The 18,583-nt window shown below is 43.0% G+C and overlaps 2 protein-coding genes across 3 annotated transcripts in view; both read right to left on the bottom strand.

Annotated features, from left to right (window-relative positions):
• MYO5A (myosin VA) overlaps window positions 1–3,812 on the bottom strand; it is a 98,767-nt gene extending 94,955 nt beyond the window's left edge. Inside the window, exon 1 of the mRNA XM_053988267.1 lies at window positions 3,741–3,812. Within this exon, the coding sequence (XP_053844242.1) occupies window positions 3,741–3,767 (27 nt within the window). The 5' untranslated portion in view covers window positions 3,768–3,812. The remainder of the gene's footprint in view (window positions 1–3,740) is intronic.
• A 2,753-nt stretch (window positions 3,813–6,565) lies between these two features.
• On the bottom strand, window positions 6,566–18,464 carry ARPP19 (cAMP regulated phosphoprotein 19). Of its 2 annotated transcripts, none has more exons than XM_053988603.1 (3): window positions 18,242–18,464; window positions 13,420–13,542; window positions 6,566–10,104 (listed from the first exon to the last, which is right to left on the bottom strand). In XM_053988603.1, the coding sequence occupies exons 1-3, from the start codon at window positions 18,284–18,286 to the stop codon at window positions 9,934–9,936; spliced, it is 339 nt and encodes a 112-aa protein (XP_053844578.1). In that variant the 5' UTR covers window positions 18,287–18,464; the 3' UTR covers window positions 6,566–9,933. The 2 variants fall into 2 exon arrangements, with proteins under 2 accessions (XP_053844578.1, XP_053844579.1); XM_053988604.1 differs by lacking the exon at window positions 18,242–18,464 and adding an exon at window positions 15,728–15,771.
• Between the last annotated feature and the right edge of the window lie 119 nt (window positions 18,465–18,583).

Genomic DNA, 18,583 nt, shown 5'->3' with positions numbered 1-18,583 from the left:
GGGGACAGCACAAGCAGCTTTTGTTCTATGCAGTTTCCTCTGACACTTCCCTAACTCAATTTATTGCTCATAAACCCTCAAACTGAACCATTTCAAAGTCAGTTACTGAGATCAGCTTGCTCAGGCCATGCTCTCCAGTGAAAACTGTTTACTGATTCCTCTGTGTTCAAAGGAACATTTCCACTCACTAGAACTGAAATTGGATTAGGCCCTATGTCAGGACCAAGCTAGCTGGAGCTAGCTCCCCCTCATCTCAAAGATAATGGAAAGGGAGGAGCCCAATGGTAGCAGCAAGAATGAAAATAAATGAATGTCTGACTGGATGGATAAGTAAATAAATCAGTGCACTGTACACAGCCATACAAAAGGGAAACAGAAATCTCGAGAGGGCAAAGCAGCACGCTCTAGGAAAACACAGCATGAAAGAGAAACAACTCAAACTCAGGGAAAAATAGATGGAAACAGAGAATAAAATGTCACCTCTTCACTCTGATTTTAAAAGAGGCAGCATAAACACAGTGTCTGATCAGTTTTGCTGATTTTTGTGTACAGGTGAGAAGAGCATGTGTTGGGGCTTGGTTTCACACCCCTGAAACTCACAAAGGTGACTTGAAACACAAAATATGGCAGTTTCAGCAGAGTAGTCCGATGAGTTCCAATTCTAGGCAGAGCATCCTCCCTTGTTCTTAATTTCCACAGAAATCAAATTACATTTAACAAAAGCCAGTACCTGGCCTAGATTGTCCCTATCAGTTTTTATGGGTCAGCAGAAGTAGGTATACATCTGCTGTTGGCAAACAATGAAATGCTGAAATGGATCAGCGGCACCCAAGCATTGCTCAGTGGGGCTACGATGACCCAGGAACCACACCAAGGCTCTCCTAGGTTTGTTTGCATGGTCAAAGATCCAAAACTTTCAGAAATGAACTTACAGCAAGACCACCTAGACCTGCTAAAGGAATATATCCAACAGGACAAAGCTCAAAAACATAACATTTTTAGTAAGAATGTCTGAGATGTGGAACTGATTTAAGCTGCTTCACCCCAAAATTAAAGCTAATGCCCCCAAGCAGAGTCTGAATTTGCAGAGTCACTGGGCACAGGAATACAAAGTCTCATGGTTTGGGCCCACTGCTCACAACTACTTTGTGAGTCCACTTGAGCCAGTCCTTTAACTTAAATCCAATTTTCTAGATTAACTACAGCCATGTCCAACTCCAAGGCTGGCTATATAGCCACCAAATTTAGAAATACGTCTGGATGAATGAAAACAGTAGGGCTTTCACAGGAGTGGCATGACTTCTCAAAAAAATCTGTATTGCTGGTTTCTAACAAAAAAGTTTAGCTTGGAAAAATAAGAGTTCCTTTCAGCTATTTCAATATGTGGTTGGGATAGTGGGTGCTAGCTTTATGTTGGCATGCAAAGAACCTATATTTGAAGGGATAACCTACAAGCAAACTGGACACACTGGAGCATACAGCAGAGAGCCCCACTTCCACCACCCCCAGCTGGAAATAAGTCTGTTCTGCCATTCTCAGCATCTGAAGAAATGCCAACAACTTCTTTGCAACACTGCTCATCCAGTCATTAACATAACTTCACCAGCCCTTGTTGCAAGCTACTCACACCACCACAGCCACCTGAAAAACACAGGCAAGCTGGGATGGAGGCATCCAGTGGGAGAGGGAAAGAGAGCTGCCTTTGCTTCAGAGCACACACATGCACACTGAAAATTCATCCCTGACCCTGCTTGCCAGCAAAGTATCTGTGCCAACACCATATGCTAAGAGCTGATATGGTGCTCTGGATGCTCTGGTACTTTAAGCAGCTGCCCTGAATGACGATCTCTGCTTACCAGTTAAAAAAGATGTGAAATTCACTCTTTCTGTGCCTCCATGTGTCTCTAGAGAGGACAAGAACAGCCTGTGGTGTGAGAGAAGCACAGAAACAACCTCACTGGCCTTCATCACCCAGCGAGTCCCTACTGCAGGATCATCCCTGCACTTGTCTGACTTTGTGTTTGCTCTTTTTACCTCAGCATGCTTTGACCTTAAATCCATTATTTATGTTACCTAATCAAGGATGAGATACTGAATGCTATTCAAGCAGCATGTTGCCATTACTTGAGGAAAGAGCCAGCAGAGAGTCTCTCTTGAGCACCCAGCAGGTTTCCTACCCTGGCCTGCCCAACTCTGAGCCAGGCCCTCCTCAGGAATTATAAGGGGCCTCGAGCTTTCCACTGTAACACAGTTCCAAGACAACAGCACACCCACATTTTTGGAGCAGCTTCTGACCAAAGGAATCACTGCTCAGTGAAGAGAATTCAAGGTCAGATGAAGTTGGGAATTAAAAAAAAAAAAAAAAAAAAAAAAAAAGAAAAAAGGAAAAGCAAGTAGTCTGATCCACACCTTATGAGACATTTTAATTCCATAAGAAGAACATCATCAGAAAAGAAGAAATCAAAACCACACTTCTAAAATAACTTCTTACACAGAGAAGGTCTGTTGGGTGCCTGGAAACAACTCTGCAGTACCACTGCTCTCTTGACCAGAATGGTAAATTTCATCCCTTTGGGAGAATTCAAAGAGGTATTCTTGTATGAGATACAAAACACCAAGGTGTGCCATATCATTAATGTATTTAATTAATCTTTTGGGGGTGCAGGCATGCACCTCACCTCTTACATTCAGTATCTCCTACACAAATGCACTCTCAGAGCGAGCAGTCCCTGTTGAAGGGACTGTCCGGTTTGCTTTGTCCTGATGCAGTCACTGCGCGGTTCCACCACTCCTGAGTAGGGGACTCTACAAATAAAGTGACCTATCCATGTCAAAACAAAAAGTCTGTTTCCTTTCCTTCCTTGCAGAGAGCTAGACTGGGGATAATTCTGGAGTATGTCACTAAGTGGCTCAAGGATCTAGATGGCGTGGCTTTCCTACCAACACCCTTTGACTGTGCAAGCCTTCTGAAAGTAGTATTTGCAGTGTGCCATGTTGTACTGCCCTGCTCAATTCCAGTGACCTCTGACATCCCTTCTGCCCTTAAAGACCTGTTGTCTGTCATTTTTTTTTCAGATTTATGCATCAGCTCAAGGCAGAGCAATGAAAACAATGCATTGCTAGGGGTGAAAACAGCCGTTTCCACATCTCAATTTGCAGGCTTTGCCATCAAGATGCACAGGACAGTAACTGTTTCCAGGCAGAAGCTGATGAGATACTAACACACAAGACTAAAAAGATTAGAAAAATGTCTGATTAAAGAGCATATGAGAGTCACGCTGCGCATCACTGCTGACTGCAGGGCTTCTGAACGACTGCCAGAAGAATATAATCCAAAGGTGCAGTGTCACCAAAAAGCGTAGCTGAATATCAAAGCGCTTATGTCGTAGAAGCCGTTTTTCCTCAAGGAGCGGGACGGCGTCCCCGAAGGCGATAACCGAGCCGCCCCACCGCGCTGTTCCCCGGCCGCGGCGCATCCCCGCCGCGGCCGGAGCGCGGAGCGCGGAGCCGGGCGGGCGGGCACGGCGGCTCCCCGCGGGCCCGGGGCGCCGAGCCCCTCCGGCGCGGCGGGGCCGGCACTCACCGGCGGCGGGCAGCGGCCCCCGCGCCCGCCGGGATGCGGGCCCCCGCCCGCGCCCTCGCTGCTCCGCCGGGCCGCCCGCCCGGGCCGCGCTGCTCCCGCCGCGCCCGCCCCGCGGCCCCATCGCCCCCGCGCAGCCCCGGCCCCGCCGCCGCCCTACCTTCGTGTAGAGCTCGGAGGCTGCCATGGCGCAGGGCGCGGGCGGGCGGCCCCTCTGCGGCAGCCCGGCGGCGGGAGGCGGAGGAGGGCGGGAGGAGGGGGAGGAGGAGGAGGAGGAGGATGCTCAGGCGGCGGCCCGCGCCATGTTGCTGCTACCTGGCGGGCTCTGAGCATTGTGGGAGCGGCGGCGGGGACGGGCAGGGACGGGCAGGGACGCGGGGCGGGCGGCGCGATGCCTCCCACCGGCGGGCGGGACGCGGCCCCGGCCCGCGCCGCGGGGACTCCGCCGCTGCCGCTCCCGGGCCCCTGGGCGATCGTCAGTGGGGCTGCGCGCCCCCCGCTTTCTGCCAGAACCGGTATTCCTCCTCTCCCTTACCATCCTTTTTTTTTTTTTTTTTTTTTTTAATTCATTTTATTCTTTCTCTCCTACGCTGAACACATTACTCGTTATGGCATCAGGGACATTTATGATTTTGTCTGGTCCCCAGCCCGTGCCCTGCTCGAGGCGCGGAAGAGGCTCCGCACCGCGGGCACCACCCGGCTCAGGGAACCGTCCGGTCCCGTCCTTTCACGGGCACCGAGTCTAATCCCATCCTTCAAATTATTTACAGCTTGATTGCATTTGTCGTTCAAACCGTTACTGAAAGCACTGAAAGGCAATGGGCCCAAACCAGTTCCTTCCATAATTAAGTCCATTCTCACCAAGACATGGAAGTACACATATTTGAGAAGTTTAACATCGATGACAAAGGGGAATGAAAAGCATACTCCATGTTCCAGCGAGGTCTCAAGACAACACCCAACTCCTCTGTGATTTGTGAATGACTGTTTTGTACAGCTCAGGTTATGTCAAGCGTTCTTTTGACAGCAGAACTGGAGCTATTCTCTCTTTCTCTGTTTTAGTTTTCCACCTTGGAAATGCATCCTACTAGTCCAAGTAGTCCAAAATACAAAACAAGTTTAAAATAGGTAAGTTTGCCACACTCTCCACCAAACTGCTTTTGACTATTTATCCTCTCTCAAAATTCAGCTGTTTAGCTAACAGCTGTGTATTCAGTGGGTAGTATCTGCACTGCCCCTGAAACTCGCGACTACCAAAGAAGTTTACAGAGAAGCTGAACCATGAAAGCAATGGGTCAGAAATCACTCATCAATTTAGTAACAGAGAGAAAACACTATCCTGACTCCCAAAACAAACACTCCCAATAAATGTTTAGCTGGAGTTTACTGCTGCTATCTAAAAAGAAGGAGATGGAGAAAGTAGTAAGAACAAGTAAAAAATAGCCAAGATGAAAATATGTAGCTTACCCAAAGTTGTATATGACCTTCACAGCTAGGAAACTAAGGTTAGTAAATAGAGATTAAAAAACCACCTGATTCTGCTGGGAGAGTTCAAAATAATGGGAACAGAATTAAAAAATACATTGCTTCCCAGGATCTGTCAGTATGTCCAGGCTTATCAACCATGATTGCTGTTGCTGTCCCACACCAGGAGGCTCACTCCAGCAGAACTGGACATTCACTCTCAGTGTTATAAAAAGCCCAGAATGGGTTCCTGGGAGCTGCTGTCCAGGTCAGGGGTGAGGTTTTGGCTAAACAGTTTTCATAGCTGCTCTTCATCCATCTGCCAAGGCAAACCAGTGAGATCTATACTAAAGCTACCAGTCATCTTTCACATGCAACACTGGAACTGTAACCTGAAATTTCAGTTTTGTTTTCAGAAAGGACCTGCACCTCCTCTCGGTGTGATGCTTCACATCTGATATTTTGAACCCTTTCCTCAGGACATCTATGCTAAATTCTAAGACACTCATTTCAAGAGTTTGCCTGGACTGTGGATTACTGATCTCAGCCACTCACAGCTGGAGCTCAGGAGCCAAATGTAATTATCAGCCACAGCAAAAAATAGATATCTGAGTCCAAAGTATGCTATGATTTGACACAATTTGCATAAACCAGGATTTCAAATCTGCCATTAAGGACAGGAATTGGGGGCATTGAAAGTTGCCAGGAAACAACCTGTTTGTAATGTATCCAGACCTACTACTTTAAGATGCATCTTCTGCATCAAATATTTGCTGGCAAGATTTTAAAAGACCTCACCTCTTACCTTGCACACAACATCTTTTTGAAAAGATGGCATTTTTTTCAGAGCATAGATCCCAGGGTGTTCCAGATAACAATGTATAGGTGATGTAACTGACACAGTCCCTAGGTAGAATTTTATACTGAATTTTGATGCAATTTTTTTTCAGCAGTTATTTTCAGCAGTTATCTTTTTTCTTACATCTGTGTTCCGTTCATATCTGTGATCTGTTCAACTCTGGCAGAGAAATTCCCTTCTCACACAGGACCTCCTATTCTGTTGTCACACTGTACAATGAGTGAGCACCGAGTTCTCTGCCAAGGCCATATTTTCACACCTCAAGGACTAGGCCTGGGGATTTCAGCTGTAGAAAACAGGGCTGGTTCCAGCCAGTACTGATGGAACAATTAAGAACTCTGAAATGTAATACAAGAGATATGTAGGAAGAGAGACAATCATGTACCATGCAGGTATGCAGAGCACAGAGGGTGTTACTATAACCTTGGGGACTGAGCTAACTGTGTAAATAACACCCCATGGATCTGGAAGCTGTGCAAAGATCAGCACTAAGCCTCGGGCTGACTGGGAAATTAGTGGGACTTTTTTCCAGCATTGTGGTTTCTTGAAATGCTGCCATATTTAGGCCAACAGTCTAAAGCAATGCAAACTTCTTTGCACCAAGCTGGTTCCCAGACATCCCCTTCATTCAGTGCAAGGGACCCAAACAATCATCTGTTGCGTAGTTTTCAAACAATAAGCTTTAATTGCCTTAATAGAAAAATAAGCACTGAAATATATATAAATGTGATTACATTAAAGTAATTCTGTAGTCTAACATACTAGAAACCAAAGCCCAGTCATATTTTTAATGATACAGAGTAGCAAGATTTAGGGTTTAGAAATTTTCCACAGAGAATACCGAAGTATCCAGTATTGTTTAGGAAACCACAGTAAAGATGAGACAAACCTCCATGGTGCAATAAAAACTAAGTAAATCAATTTATTCTGTATACTATACAACGTGTAAGTTTGTAAAGAACAATTGACACTTTTATCACCTTAACATCTTGACTGGGTGTAAATATGTCCAACAAAATGTACTCCTGTGGCCTTTACACAAACACTGTCCTACTACATCAAGAACAATGAGAGGGAAGCCTTTGGTGTTACAGATTTGGGGACATATCTGTGAAGTTGTAATTAATCCACTTAACTATCTCAAATAAAATGTTGGTGCTATCTGCTATAACAAGCCTACATGAGTACTACTCTAACAACTAAACACTGTCTATCTTTAAAGGCAAGATATGAAAGGGACTGCCAGTCTACAGTGTGGATAAGTTTTCTTTGAAAAAGGCAATTATCAAATGGTAAAACTCATATAATACATTATGTACATCAGTTTGGATAGCTGAGTTATCTTGCTGGAGTAAGCTGAAAGTAAGCATCAATCTGCAGTCATGTTCCATTTCCTGTTAAGTGACTACTGGACTTAAGTTTTATACAGTGTACAGAATCAAAATAGCTGTGCCTGCTGCTGAGGTCTGTCAGATGTGAAGGCTCATAATCAGTCACTGACCTAGTTAGTATTACAGTACTTCAAATATACACATGGAGAATATATTCATAGCTGAACCTGTAGTAATCTTAGGAACTGCAAGTCACTGAGTGAGCATTGGAAGAGCTTGTGTTGTCCAACCAGCAGGACAAGCTGAGTTGTAGCTAAGTGAGTGGAATGTTTAAATTTAAATGGCTATCTTTTTAAACCTTCCCAAACATCAAGAGAACTCACCTTAGGGGAGCTACAGAATAGTGGCACCAGACAATACACAGCAAGTCACCTTAAGTTGTTCAACATTGTTTCAGGCCCAATCCTATCATTAAGTTTCAATTTCATTTATATATAGAAAAATAAAGAAGGATTTTCACATTAGAACAAACATTTATAAAAAGCAGTTTTCTTCAGTATTTCCAGTTTCCTTGTTATTCTTCCAGCCTAATTTCTTAAAGAAGTCAAGTAGGTCCATTTCTTCAAACTGTTCTGCAAAAACCACAAATTATTTGTAATACTAGTGGAGGATAAGGAGTAAGGACAGGCTTGACAAAGCCCATCTAACTACTAAAACAGGGCTATACGGACTTGAAAATAATCAGGTGAGCAATTTTGAAATTCTCTGGAATTGCTTATCTGAATCAAAAACATTACCTAGCCACTGTATGTTCTGATCAAAACAGGACCAAATAAAGACTATTCAATTTCTCTTGACCATTTTGTTTGCCTCTCGAAGAGAGAGCATTGCAGAAGATATGGGCCAGCATTGGTATTGACTAGCAGTCCTTTATACCCCAAGACCTTTCTGAATATGTCAGCACAAAGTACAAGCTTCTAAAAACATGCATCTTTAAGTGTTTTCTCTTGTGATACTCACATTGGTGCTTTGTTTCTAACAGGCTGTTTTCCAAACTATTTTTTAAAGAAAAAGCATTCGGTAAACTGATCTTTAAAAAGAGTTTCTTGTTCTCCCAAAGACTGTGACTACCTATATGAAAATCAACTGTATTATGGGTCATACTCCACTTTCAATATTCTGATTTCATTGAACTAACATGTTTTATATGCATCAGTTCACCTAACTAATACCAACTATGTATTTTGTCTATCTAGTACTTACAACCTTCATCATAAGCATGAAGTGGAGTTCAATCCTATTTTCTGATATGAAAAGTTACCTATTTCTTAATAAGTCATTATAGCAATACCTTTCCAGATATTTATTTCCACAAAGCCAATGAGGGTCTGCTGTACAACAAAGAAAAGGAAATAATTTACTACCTCTTCAGGAGTTCAAGAAAAAAAAAAAAAAAAAAAAAAAAAAAAAAAAAAAAAAAAAGATATCCTTCTGCTTCCAGAAATCTAAAATAGCCCAAAGCCAATTGCGCATCAAGCGTTAGTGAGCCTAAATTTGGCGTTTGCCACGCAGGGAACTCTCCAGAACAGTACACTTAGCCACTTAGCCATATTCCATGCCAATAGATAGAGCATTTCTGCTTTAAAAGCTTAAACAACTGCTGAACAGAAAGGGCACTTGCCTGCAAATATAGGTACAAGTTCCAAATTTATACTTGAATGCTGGATTTTGTTGTGAAACAAAATATACAACTGCAAAAGCACAAGGCTGTCAAGTGTAAATGTGTTTCACAAATTTCAGGTATACTATTTTTACTTTCAGTAGCAAGATTCTGGGCTCTTAGTTTCAGGACAAGACTTTGAAAGATACAGAATCACTTGTGCTTTGATTGGCACATTACCTGCTTTTTAAAACATAAAACTAATAGACGTTTGCAAAAGGTTGTGCAAAACTATTGTATTTACAAAAAATGGCACAAGAGTGAATTCAACAGTCTATGCACATGCACACTTCATCCACATCTTCAACAAAAGTGTGTCCTAAGCTACGGAACTGAAAAGAATACCAGCTTCAACAGGCAGTTGTCAATAAGCACTAGGTTCACAAGAGTTACACCAGAATGGGCAAATATTGCCCAAGTAAAAACTCTATTGTTAAAGCTGAAACAGGTTTAAGGCCGTTCAAGTTCAAAAGCAGAAACAAAATTCAATCAGAGCCCTGTCTTTGTTTTTATACATGCTTTACCATCTAGCAACTTGTGGTCTAAACCTCTATTTTAGACAACAAAACCAAACACGGAAGAAAAACCCAACACAACTGGAGGTTATATTAAATACAAATATGCTGTAATTAAGATGAAATAACAAAAGCAGAAACATTAGAAGTTGTAAAACTTGCGATGTCACTTGCTGGAACCAGTCCTACACTAGGAAATGGGCAATATGTACATTTTCAAGTAGATTACATTGCTCTAACCAAACTTGTCCTTTTTAATCAGTGCATTGTTCTCAACTAGTCCAAATACTACGTTTTACTCTTAACAGTATTCCCTTACAATAGCAGCACATGCTATCGCTACCTGCAAAGCTGTCAGTCTCATGACTTAGTGTAAGAAAGAAAAAGGGGGATGTGAGGGTGAGAAATAACTATTAAGGAGAAATAACAGGAATGAGAATAATCATGCAGTTCAGCTGTTCTCGTCAGCCAGCCAGCTTGCTAGCAACAAGAGATGGTTTCCGCTGAGGAAGATCCTGTGGAGTAGGAATATGGTCACCAGTGACTTCTGTCTTGTCAGGAGCTGCAGTAGGCAGTTGCTTATTCTTCATCTTTGCTTTAGCCATGTTGTAATCACCAGAATCAAAGTATTTTTGCTAGAAGACAAAACACATATATTTAAAAGCCTGAAATCTTATCACATGTATACACTGAATTACATTGTTAAATAGATATTTTAGATATTAAAAAGTTGTAAAATCTCTGTGATTCATCAAAGTAGCTCTATGTTGATTAAAAAAAGTCTTATCAAAACTAGTAAGCACAGACAGCTGAACTTAACATCATTGTGAACGTTATTGTGAACAACAATCGGAACGTTATTTGTGCCCTGGTTTCCCAAAAGCTCACCTCCCACAGCTGAAACCTTAGGGTCTGCAAATTTTGTTACAGTGAACAAGTTCTGCTACACACAAAAACCAAACAATGCACAAATTAAAGCTGGAGAACAGCACCTGATATCATATCAGAGATCAAAGTGGCATGAAAGTGTGTGCTAACAAGAAAACCTCTTCTCTGCACACATTAAAACAGTGAAACTGTAATCCCTAAAGTTCCCAAACCAATTATTTAGTGAAGTCAAATCTACTGTACAGTCCTTCTGAAAAGCATTACGTCAAGGAAATTATTATCCCCCAATCCATTTTTTTCTGAATATAAAAGTAAATTAAGTTTTAAATTCTTAGTTGAAAAACAGTGTTCCTTAATATATCAGCAAGTTTTTATTAGCATTACCTTTAAGAGTAGCCAGATTTCTCAAAATATTAAGTTATCTATGCATGTCAAAGCCAAATAACTGTTATTTATCCACATCATGGTAAGATGAGGCATGGAATTTCATCCAATTCTTCATCCAAGTCTTCAACTGCTCAATGACCCATTTTGCAGGAAAAGTTGCACTGGTTTTACATCTCACCATGAGGTCTACCACCAAGATACTCATAACCCGTGATTTTGAACAGATTTCATATGAGGCAAAAAAAATTAGATTCTAAAATTAGAATCTTAATCAATTAGATTAAGATTTACACCACTGACTACTGTTTACAATCACAACCATCTCTGAAGATAGACCACCCAGTTAGATTTGTACGGGCTTAGTCCTCAGTCAGCTGAACAACAGCCATCACGACCTGCCATGACTGAGTGCTTCCGGGCACCACACTGCCACCACAGCCTTTATTCTGCATTAGTACAAACCAACTGCAAAATGCTCAGCAGAACAGTTCCTAGACAGAAGAAATTTGAACTGACTCTAAATGTTCCCTGCCAGAGCCCTGAAGTTACTGATCTATTTCTCCCACAGTCCGTCGTACATTTGAATCACACACTTTTATTTATAAACCTTCCCAGTACAATCCTTTTGATGGTGTAATCCCTATTTACACCAAAATGCTCTAGCACTACTCTTGCAGCCTAGACCACAAGGTAGAACATAATCTGATTTGGAAAAAGGCTTTCCCATTTTGCCCTTGAAGACTGAAGAAATCAAAAGAAACTTTTAAACAGCAACTAGGTAATAACAGAACCATTCAATCTTCAGATGTGATACAGCTGTCAGCAGATATCTGTCTATCTAAGAGTTCCAAACAGAATCCCTCCACAGGAGCATGATGATGTAGTACTGTTCTCATCTACCATTTTTCCAGAGAAAGTGTGCATCAAATGCAGAACATTTCTGGACAGCAAATATGACCTGGAGAGTGTGTCCTGGTTGCCAAACTGATGATGATTTGGGCTACAGCTGATCACAGAAGAGTATTTGAGAAAACCCACCATCTCTCATGCTTTAGAATACCAATCCATTTCTTCCTTTAACACATTCCTGTACTTTCCTGATTTATTCTAGCCTCTCACAGATGGCCTGAATTTGATCATCCCTTTCAAAAACAGCTATGTCTGTCCAGGTGTCTTCCTCTCAGAAACAGTATCTGATAGCACATACACAATCCTCACTCTATTTTAACTCTCATCAGTGCAGGCAGCCCAAAGTACACCAGAACCCCCATCAAGTAAAGAAGCCTCATCATTTAAGACACTGAGCACACTACATCAAAATAATAAAAAATAAATGGAATGAAGTTATTATCACCACATCAGGAACTGCAGGCCTATTTTGAATTGGAATCCAGAAGTTTATGTCATCTTTCATCAGAGTAGCAAAAGTCAATTAAGATGGCCATGGATCTGTCTGTGCTTAAATCTGAAAGTACATGCTGCAAGAGCCTTTGCATTCAATAGTGTATAATTAAGATGAAGATATTGTACAGGCTGTTATTGCTGGTGGTGAGATTCTCTCACATTTGCACCAAGTGCAAGCAGCCATAATTCCTTTATGGCTATCAATCTTTACTGACAGAATGCTGGCCTGTTCTCCTGAGTTATCATCACAATACAAACTTACCACACCCTTCTGTGTCTACACATACCCTGAACCCAGTGAAGTCTCATTTAGGCTGCCTTTGGCCATGCAGCAGTGTAGCTCAGAGGGAGTCACCTCATCTATCACCTGCCCAGGCCCAGCAGCCATTAACTCTGCTTCATATCTTCCAACTTATGAGACAAAGATTATCCAAAAAACCTGCCAACCTACTAACAATTCCCAAGAGATGTTACCAGATAGCACAGAATTAGATCAGCATTGAACTCCACCAGCTGGTCTGCAAAGGATTTATACCTGGAATCATTGTGTGTACTGAAAGGGCCTAGACAATAGTAAAAAACCCCACAGCAGTGTGACAGCAATGAAAGCACCACCAGAAGCAGTGACATACCAGGATTATTACAAGAACAGAGTCCTAGCATGCCTGAAAGGCATTACATAATCACTCTATGAATAATTAAACTAAAAAACTCTCAGTCAAATAGCTAAGAAGAGACATTGGTTAGATGTGGAACAATACTGAAATATTAACTCACTCTTCATTCTTCTATCATTATTTTTGGGTCTGAGTGTATATCCAGAATTATACAGCCATTGTCAAACCACTAATGTCAGATAATGCCTGGTCTAACAGCAGACACCAAACTTTCATGTGCCAGAAACATGGATAAAAGGAGTGCACATCGATTTTGGGGGCATAAGAATGGGCAGGATAAAATCAGTACAAAATAAGGATGAGTTCCTAACCCTTGGTGTTTACTATAAAGTTTTTTTCAAGTCTATCACATCAGCTTCTAAGTTTAATTTTTTTATAACAAGTGTGGTTGAGGTACTGATGCTATAAACAGCTATCCTGCCAACCTGGCATTTCTTGTGCAGAGACAAATTTGTCTTCCTCATGCTTTCTCAAAATTTAAGGTTCTTAGGACTCTTTAACCATGCAAAGGCCCATGGAGCAGGAAAAAAAAAATCACAGATAGAGGAATTTTGGATTTTTTTGTCTATACCGTATGGACAATAAAGAACTTACTCCTTTTTGAAGCCTCTTCCTCAAGAAGTCTGAGCCTCCTGGCTTCTGGCCCAGATGAGGATATCTTGCTTTCAATTTTGCTTCTTCAGCTTTTTCTGGACTTAACACCTTGTCCTCCATCTCCTGAAAGACAGTGAGTGATACTGTAAGTGAAACATATAACAATGTATTTTTATGCAGAATAGCTTTGCAGGTAATACACCCACATGCCCATTGCTGCTACCAAGTGAGCATAACAATTATCTGATTAGACATTTTCATACATTCTTTCTCAGATGCTGACAGCAACTGTAGGAGTTCAGCCTCCCATTTTAGACACCTTTCCTGGAGATGCTGAAGACATGCGCACTTCCCTCTCAAAAAAAAAGCAATCTGAATTATTCAATCTCGAATAAAAAATTTCAAACAAAACTTTTTTTTTTTTTAATCAAAATAAGGGGTCTGCTAAGAACAAATACTGAATAGTGAGCAAAAATCACAGGACTTTTTTTTCCCCAAATGCCTGTTTCATCATTTAGCTGCATAGGCAGATTGGCACTTCCACTGCCACACTGATCTGTATGGCTGCTCCAGCCGTAATGTGTTGATATTCACTGTGAAACATTCTCAAAAACATGCCTGCTGTTACATTAATAGCAATACTGTGTTTCTGTATACATGTCTATAATTATCCTGAAATTATGAGGATGAAGACAGTTGGGTAGTGCATTTGTGTAAAATAAAATGCCTATTTTATGAGCATACTGTAAAACATGGATGCTCAAAATAATAATTTAGAGATATTCATTTGGCAAAACTGTAATTTGTTCGCTGGCCTCTACTTCACACTCATCTGTTCCATGTCCATGTAGCAATTTAATGTACGAAGCACTGTTTATTCTATTGTATTGTTTCTAAAATACCTTTCATTCAAAATTCTTGGTCCGTTTTTTCCAGTATTTGGCCACAGCCTTTTTTTTTAAAAAAAAAACATTCCTGGTTCAGAGAAAACATATAATGATTTGCACTGACTGCTGTAGCACAGAACTGTTATTCTCACCTGAAGTCACAGAAAGACTTTCAGGCAGCAAGTAAGAATTGCCATTTAAATCAGAAGAGCGTCATTCATGTATGACTAAGATTTCATGTCCACCTAGAGCTGCTTAGGCAGCCCCTTCATACTCTTTTCCATGCCTGTCATCATCCTTTGCATTGCATCAATCAGCATGACTGCCTGTATTCCCCCGTTAGGGTCTACAGAAACTCATCCAACACAAAAATAACCATTCAGATTTAGATTTTTTTTTTTTTTCCTTCTCCCCTTGTTGGGCTGCTTTGTTTGGATCCGTTTCCACAGCCTGGATGACCATGCAGCTGCACAAACAGGTGTGTTAACACAGCAGCAGGGAGGACAGGGACACGGGGAGCAGGGAGCTACTTAAGCCAGAACTGAAGAACAAGAGCCACCACCACACTCGCCTATCCCTAGGTGCTCTTCTCTATCTCATAAACTGCTCCAGGTTGTGAAAGATTCAACATCTTTCTGGTAAGGTGCCTCAGAAACAAAGACTGTAACAGATTTAGAATATAACATTTTCTAGTTGTTCCATTTGGGCAAAACACCTCAAGGACAGCTTTGCACAATACAACAGGAAACCGAATTAACAGTTCTCCCAAGGAAAAAATAGAAACTCTCATAACAATTAAAGAGAAACTTCAGTGACAACAGGAACCAATGCTTTTTATTAGATGAAAATGCAGCTAGGCAATACAATGCAAAATCCAAACACTAATAAAGGGCAAAGTTTCCCTGACACTACTGAACATAGAACCATGCCATTTCTCACTAGGGAATATCACACTAGCCAAGCCCACGGTTCTCATGTATTACAAAGACCACGCAGCAGCTGCTCTCCCTATTGTGGTTCATCAGAACGCCACCACAGACTGGATTTGCTCAAAAGTAATCCTTTCAGATCAACACTTTGAACACCTAATGTTGCATCACTGGGTACTCACTGCTGAGCCAACAGACAAAGTATGTGAGGAGGCACGTTTTGCCACTAAAAGCCAAAAGGACATATTTTTTAAGACAAGAGGACCAACAATAAATAGCTTATATAAATATGTATTCACAGTGCATCAAAGGAGACATTTATGCAAACTCACAGGGCTGACAAATTATGGCACAGCAGGCAATCCAAACAAAAACATCATGTTATGCATCAATGCAGCTCAAAAGGATACAGAGCACGGCCGCTTCTTCTTGATGACCAACAACAACTAAGACCCAAAAACCCACAGAACACAAATTCAAGAATTTCAATACCACGACTTGGGGTGTTCAAACAAAACTAGCTGACGGCAGGTCCAAAAAATACTCAAGACAACAGTTCTTCCCGTAAAATAGAGTTAAGCTGCAGAACTCCTTGCTGAAGGATACAGGGAGTGCCAAGAATTTAGATTCACAAAGCAATTCGATGTGCTCATTTGCAGCTCAGAAGCCTTTTAAACCAGATTGCTGAGACCTCAGAGAGTTTTCTTGCGATGATCACTGCCTGCACGTCCTGATCTTATATTCTTCTGAGGACTAAATGGTATTGAGCACTCTCAGAGATGTGCTGCTGAGCCCCGAAGACTTTAGTCCAAGCCACTCCCACATTCAGAACATTCTCCCTTGAATTACAGAAGCAACAACCAAGTGACTAACAAATGACTGGGGAGTGGGCAGAAATCAAGATATACCACGCTCTTCTTCCAACTGACAACCACACAAAAGTTATAATTTTAGTTCTCTACAGGAATCTGACACAGCTCATGAAGTCATTAAAATGATCTACCAGGAAGGCAGTAGTTACCTAACTCACCTAAAGACAGCTTTTGATTTTAATCTTTGCAGAGGTTCCAGCAGCATTAAGTTCTGTATCTGCTGGACAAGTGACCTGCATGACTTAAAAAAAGAGCCATCAGCCTTTTAAAACTCTGGTGTGAATGGCTCATCTTTAGTAGAAGACATCAGACAAAATGCAAAGCAGAAAATGGGAAAAACAGGGCAACAGCACAACCCTACAGCAAAGTGATGTGGCAAATACCAATTCAGCAACAAAATGCACCACCTCCAAGAGCTTCCTGAAAAATACAGGCTTTTAAGGCCAAAAGACTCAACCAAACATACGTTCTCCTAGGTTCAAAGTTGCTTTGTTTCTGAACTTCCCCCTGCCACTGTCCTGAGTTTTCACACCAAGAACAGGAAACGCTGGTCTTTGGCAGATTTTCAGTTTGTACCACTGTAGTTAAAAACCTTTCTTGCTCAGCACAAGCTTCTTACAGCATGTCAGAAAGTTTACAAAAAAGCTCTGATCATGAAAACACTGTCTCAAAGTTCATTTAGGGGCGTCATCCTTTTGAAGCATACATGAGTAAGTACTGCAAAATGGGTTGTTTATGTAAGTGTTTCAGAGCTAAGCATTAACCGAGTCAATGTTCAGTTTTGCCTACCCAGACAAATAGTTTTAGTGGAGGCTAATATTGCAATGTCATAACAGCACTGATATCACAGTACCAGACCAGGACATAATCAAAGTTTTATTTTATTGATGTTATATAATTTTTCTTGAACACTTTACCAGAATAAAACTAAATTAGAAGAGCAGCAAGGACCTCCCATCTCTCAAGTAAAAGGTAATTTCTCCAAGCAGTGCACAAGCATGACATTTCAAGACTTCAGTCTGAAAGTTCGTTAGGAAAATCAGCCCCAGTCACCTGACTTCATCAGAACACCCTAGAAGGCATTACAATAAACTTGCTGCCACATGTTTAACTATGCTCTTATTACAGAGCTATTCTAGGAGTGCTGCACAGGCCAGGGACTTATTTTTATAGGCTTTGAACAGGAACAGTATCCCTTCAGCAGCCTACCTAGCATGAAGGTTCAGTCACGCTGCAGAACACACCTATTTAAGAGCAGATTACAGAGCTGACAAGAAGCTGGTTCTGATTACTGCACCTATTGAGAAGGTATTAACCCCCAAAGCTCTACTTGTGCGACTAACTCATATTACAAATTGTAAATTATTAAACAAAAACCTAACAGCTGATGTAGATTAAGCTTTTTCTTTTAGCGTCCTTCAAAGCAGTACTTGTGTTTCATAACTTCTCCGGATCATAGCCGCGGGGATTGCAACCGGGCTCCCACAGCAATGACAAGACTAAAAAACAAACGGCTTCTTAAAGTCACAGCACAGCCATCTATGAAACCAAACCCCACTTGAGAAATGGCACAATTATTAGTTACAGAGATGACAGAAGAGGGACGCCACAAGATAACCCAGCCAGTTATTCTTTCTAAAAGCCTTCACTAGCACAGGTCACGGTCGCTGTGATTTGGGAATTTCTGCTCCTGAACTGATTATATGAAAAACTGAACATTTTTTAGAAGTGGAACAAACGTTTAGCCTGCGGATTACGGCTGGTGTCCATCCCGCCGCTGCGATCGTGAGCCGCAGCCCATCGCGCAGGACGGCGCGGCCCGCGGAGCACCCGGAGGGAGCGGGGCCGGGGCCGCAGAACGAGCGAGGGAGCGCCATCGGCCCGGCCAGGCCAGCGCACACCGCCCATGGGCCAGGGAGCAGCCGCTCCCGAGCCATCTTGCTGGTGCGGCTCCTCCGCCTCCAGCCCCACACGGCCGCGGGCCCGGGCAGGCGGCGCTCTGAGGGGCGGCCGGGCCCGGAGACGCTGCGGCCCGCGGGGCTCCCTGCGCTGAGGGAGGGAGAGGCCCGGCCGCGCCGATGGAGGCGGGAGAAGCCCCGCGGGGCTCCTCGTGCTCCTCGGCCCGGCCACCCACCTTCTGCTCCTCGGCCGAGGCGGGCTCGGGGCTCTCGGCAGACATGGCGCCGCGGCAGCGGGACGGCGGGGCCGGGAAGGAGGGAAGCAGGGAGCGAGGGAAGGAGGCGGGCGGGAGGCGCGGCCGCGGCTCCTCCGCGCTGCTGCTGCTGCTGTGCTGCTGCTGCCGCCTCCTCCCGCACAAGATGGCGGCGGCGGGCGCGACGGCGCGTCGGCGGGGCCAGACTTCCTCCGCCTCGGCCCCCGCGCGCGGGCTGGGGAGCGGGGGCGGGATCCGCCTGCGCCTCTCGCGTCACGTCCGGGACCGCGGGTTCGAGGCCCGGGCCCGCTGCCCCTCCCGTGA

This window comes from Vidua macroura, chromosome 12 (genome assembly GCF_024509145.1).
Source record: "Vidua macroura isolate BioBank_ID:100142 chromosome 12, ASM2450914v1, whole genome shotgun sequence".
NCBI lineage: Eukaryota > Metazoa > Chordata > Aves > Passeriformes > Viduidae > Vidua > Vidua macroura.
The sequence above is the reverse complement of the archived record's forward strand: the minus strand, read 5'-3'. Positions and strand labels throughout refer to the sequence as shown.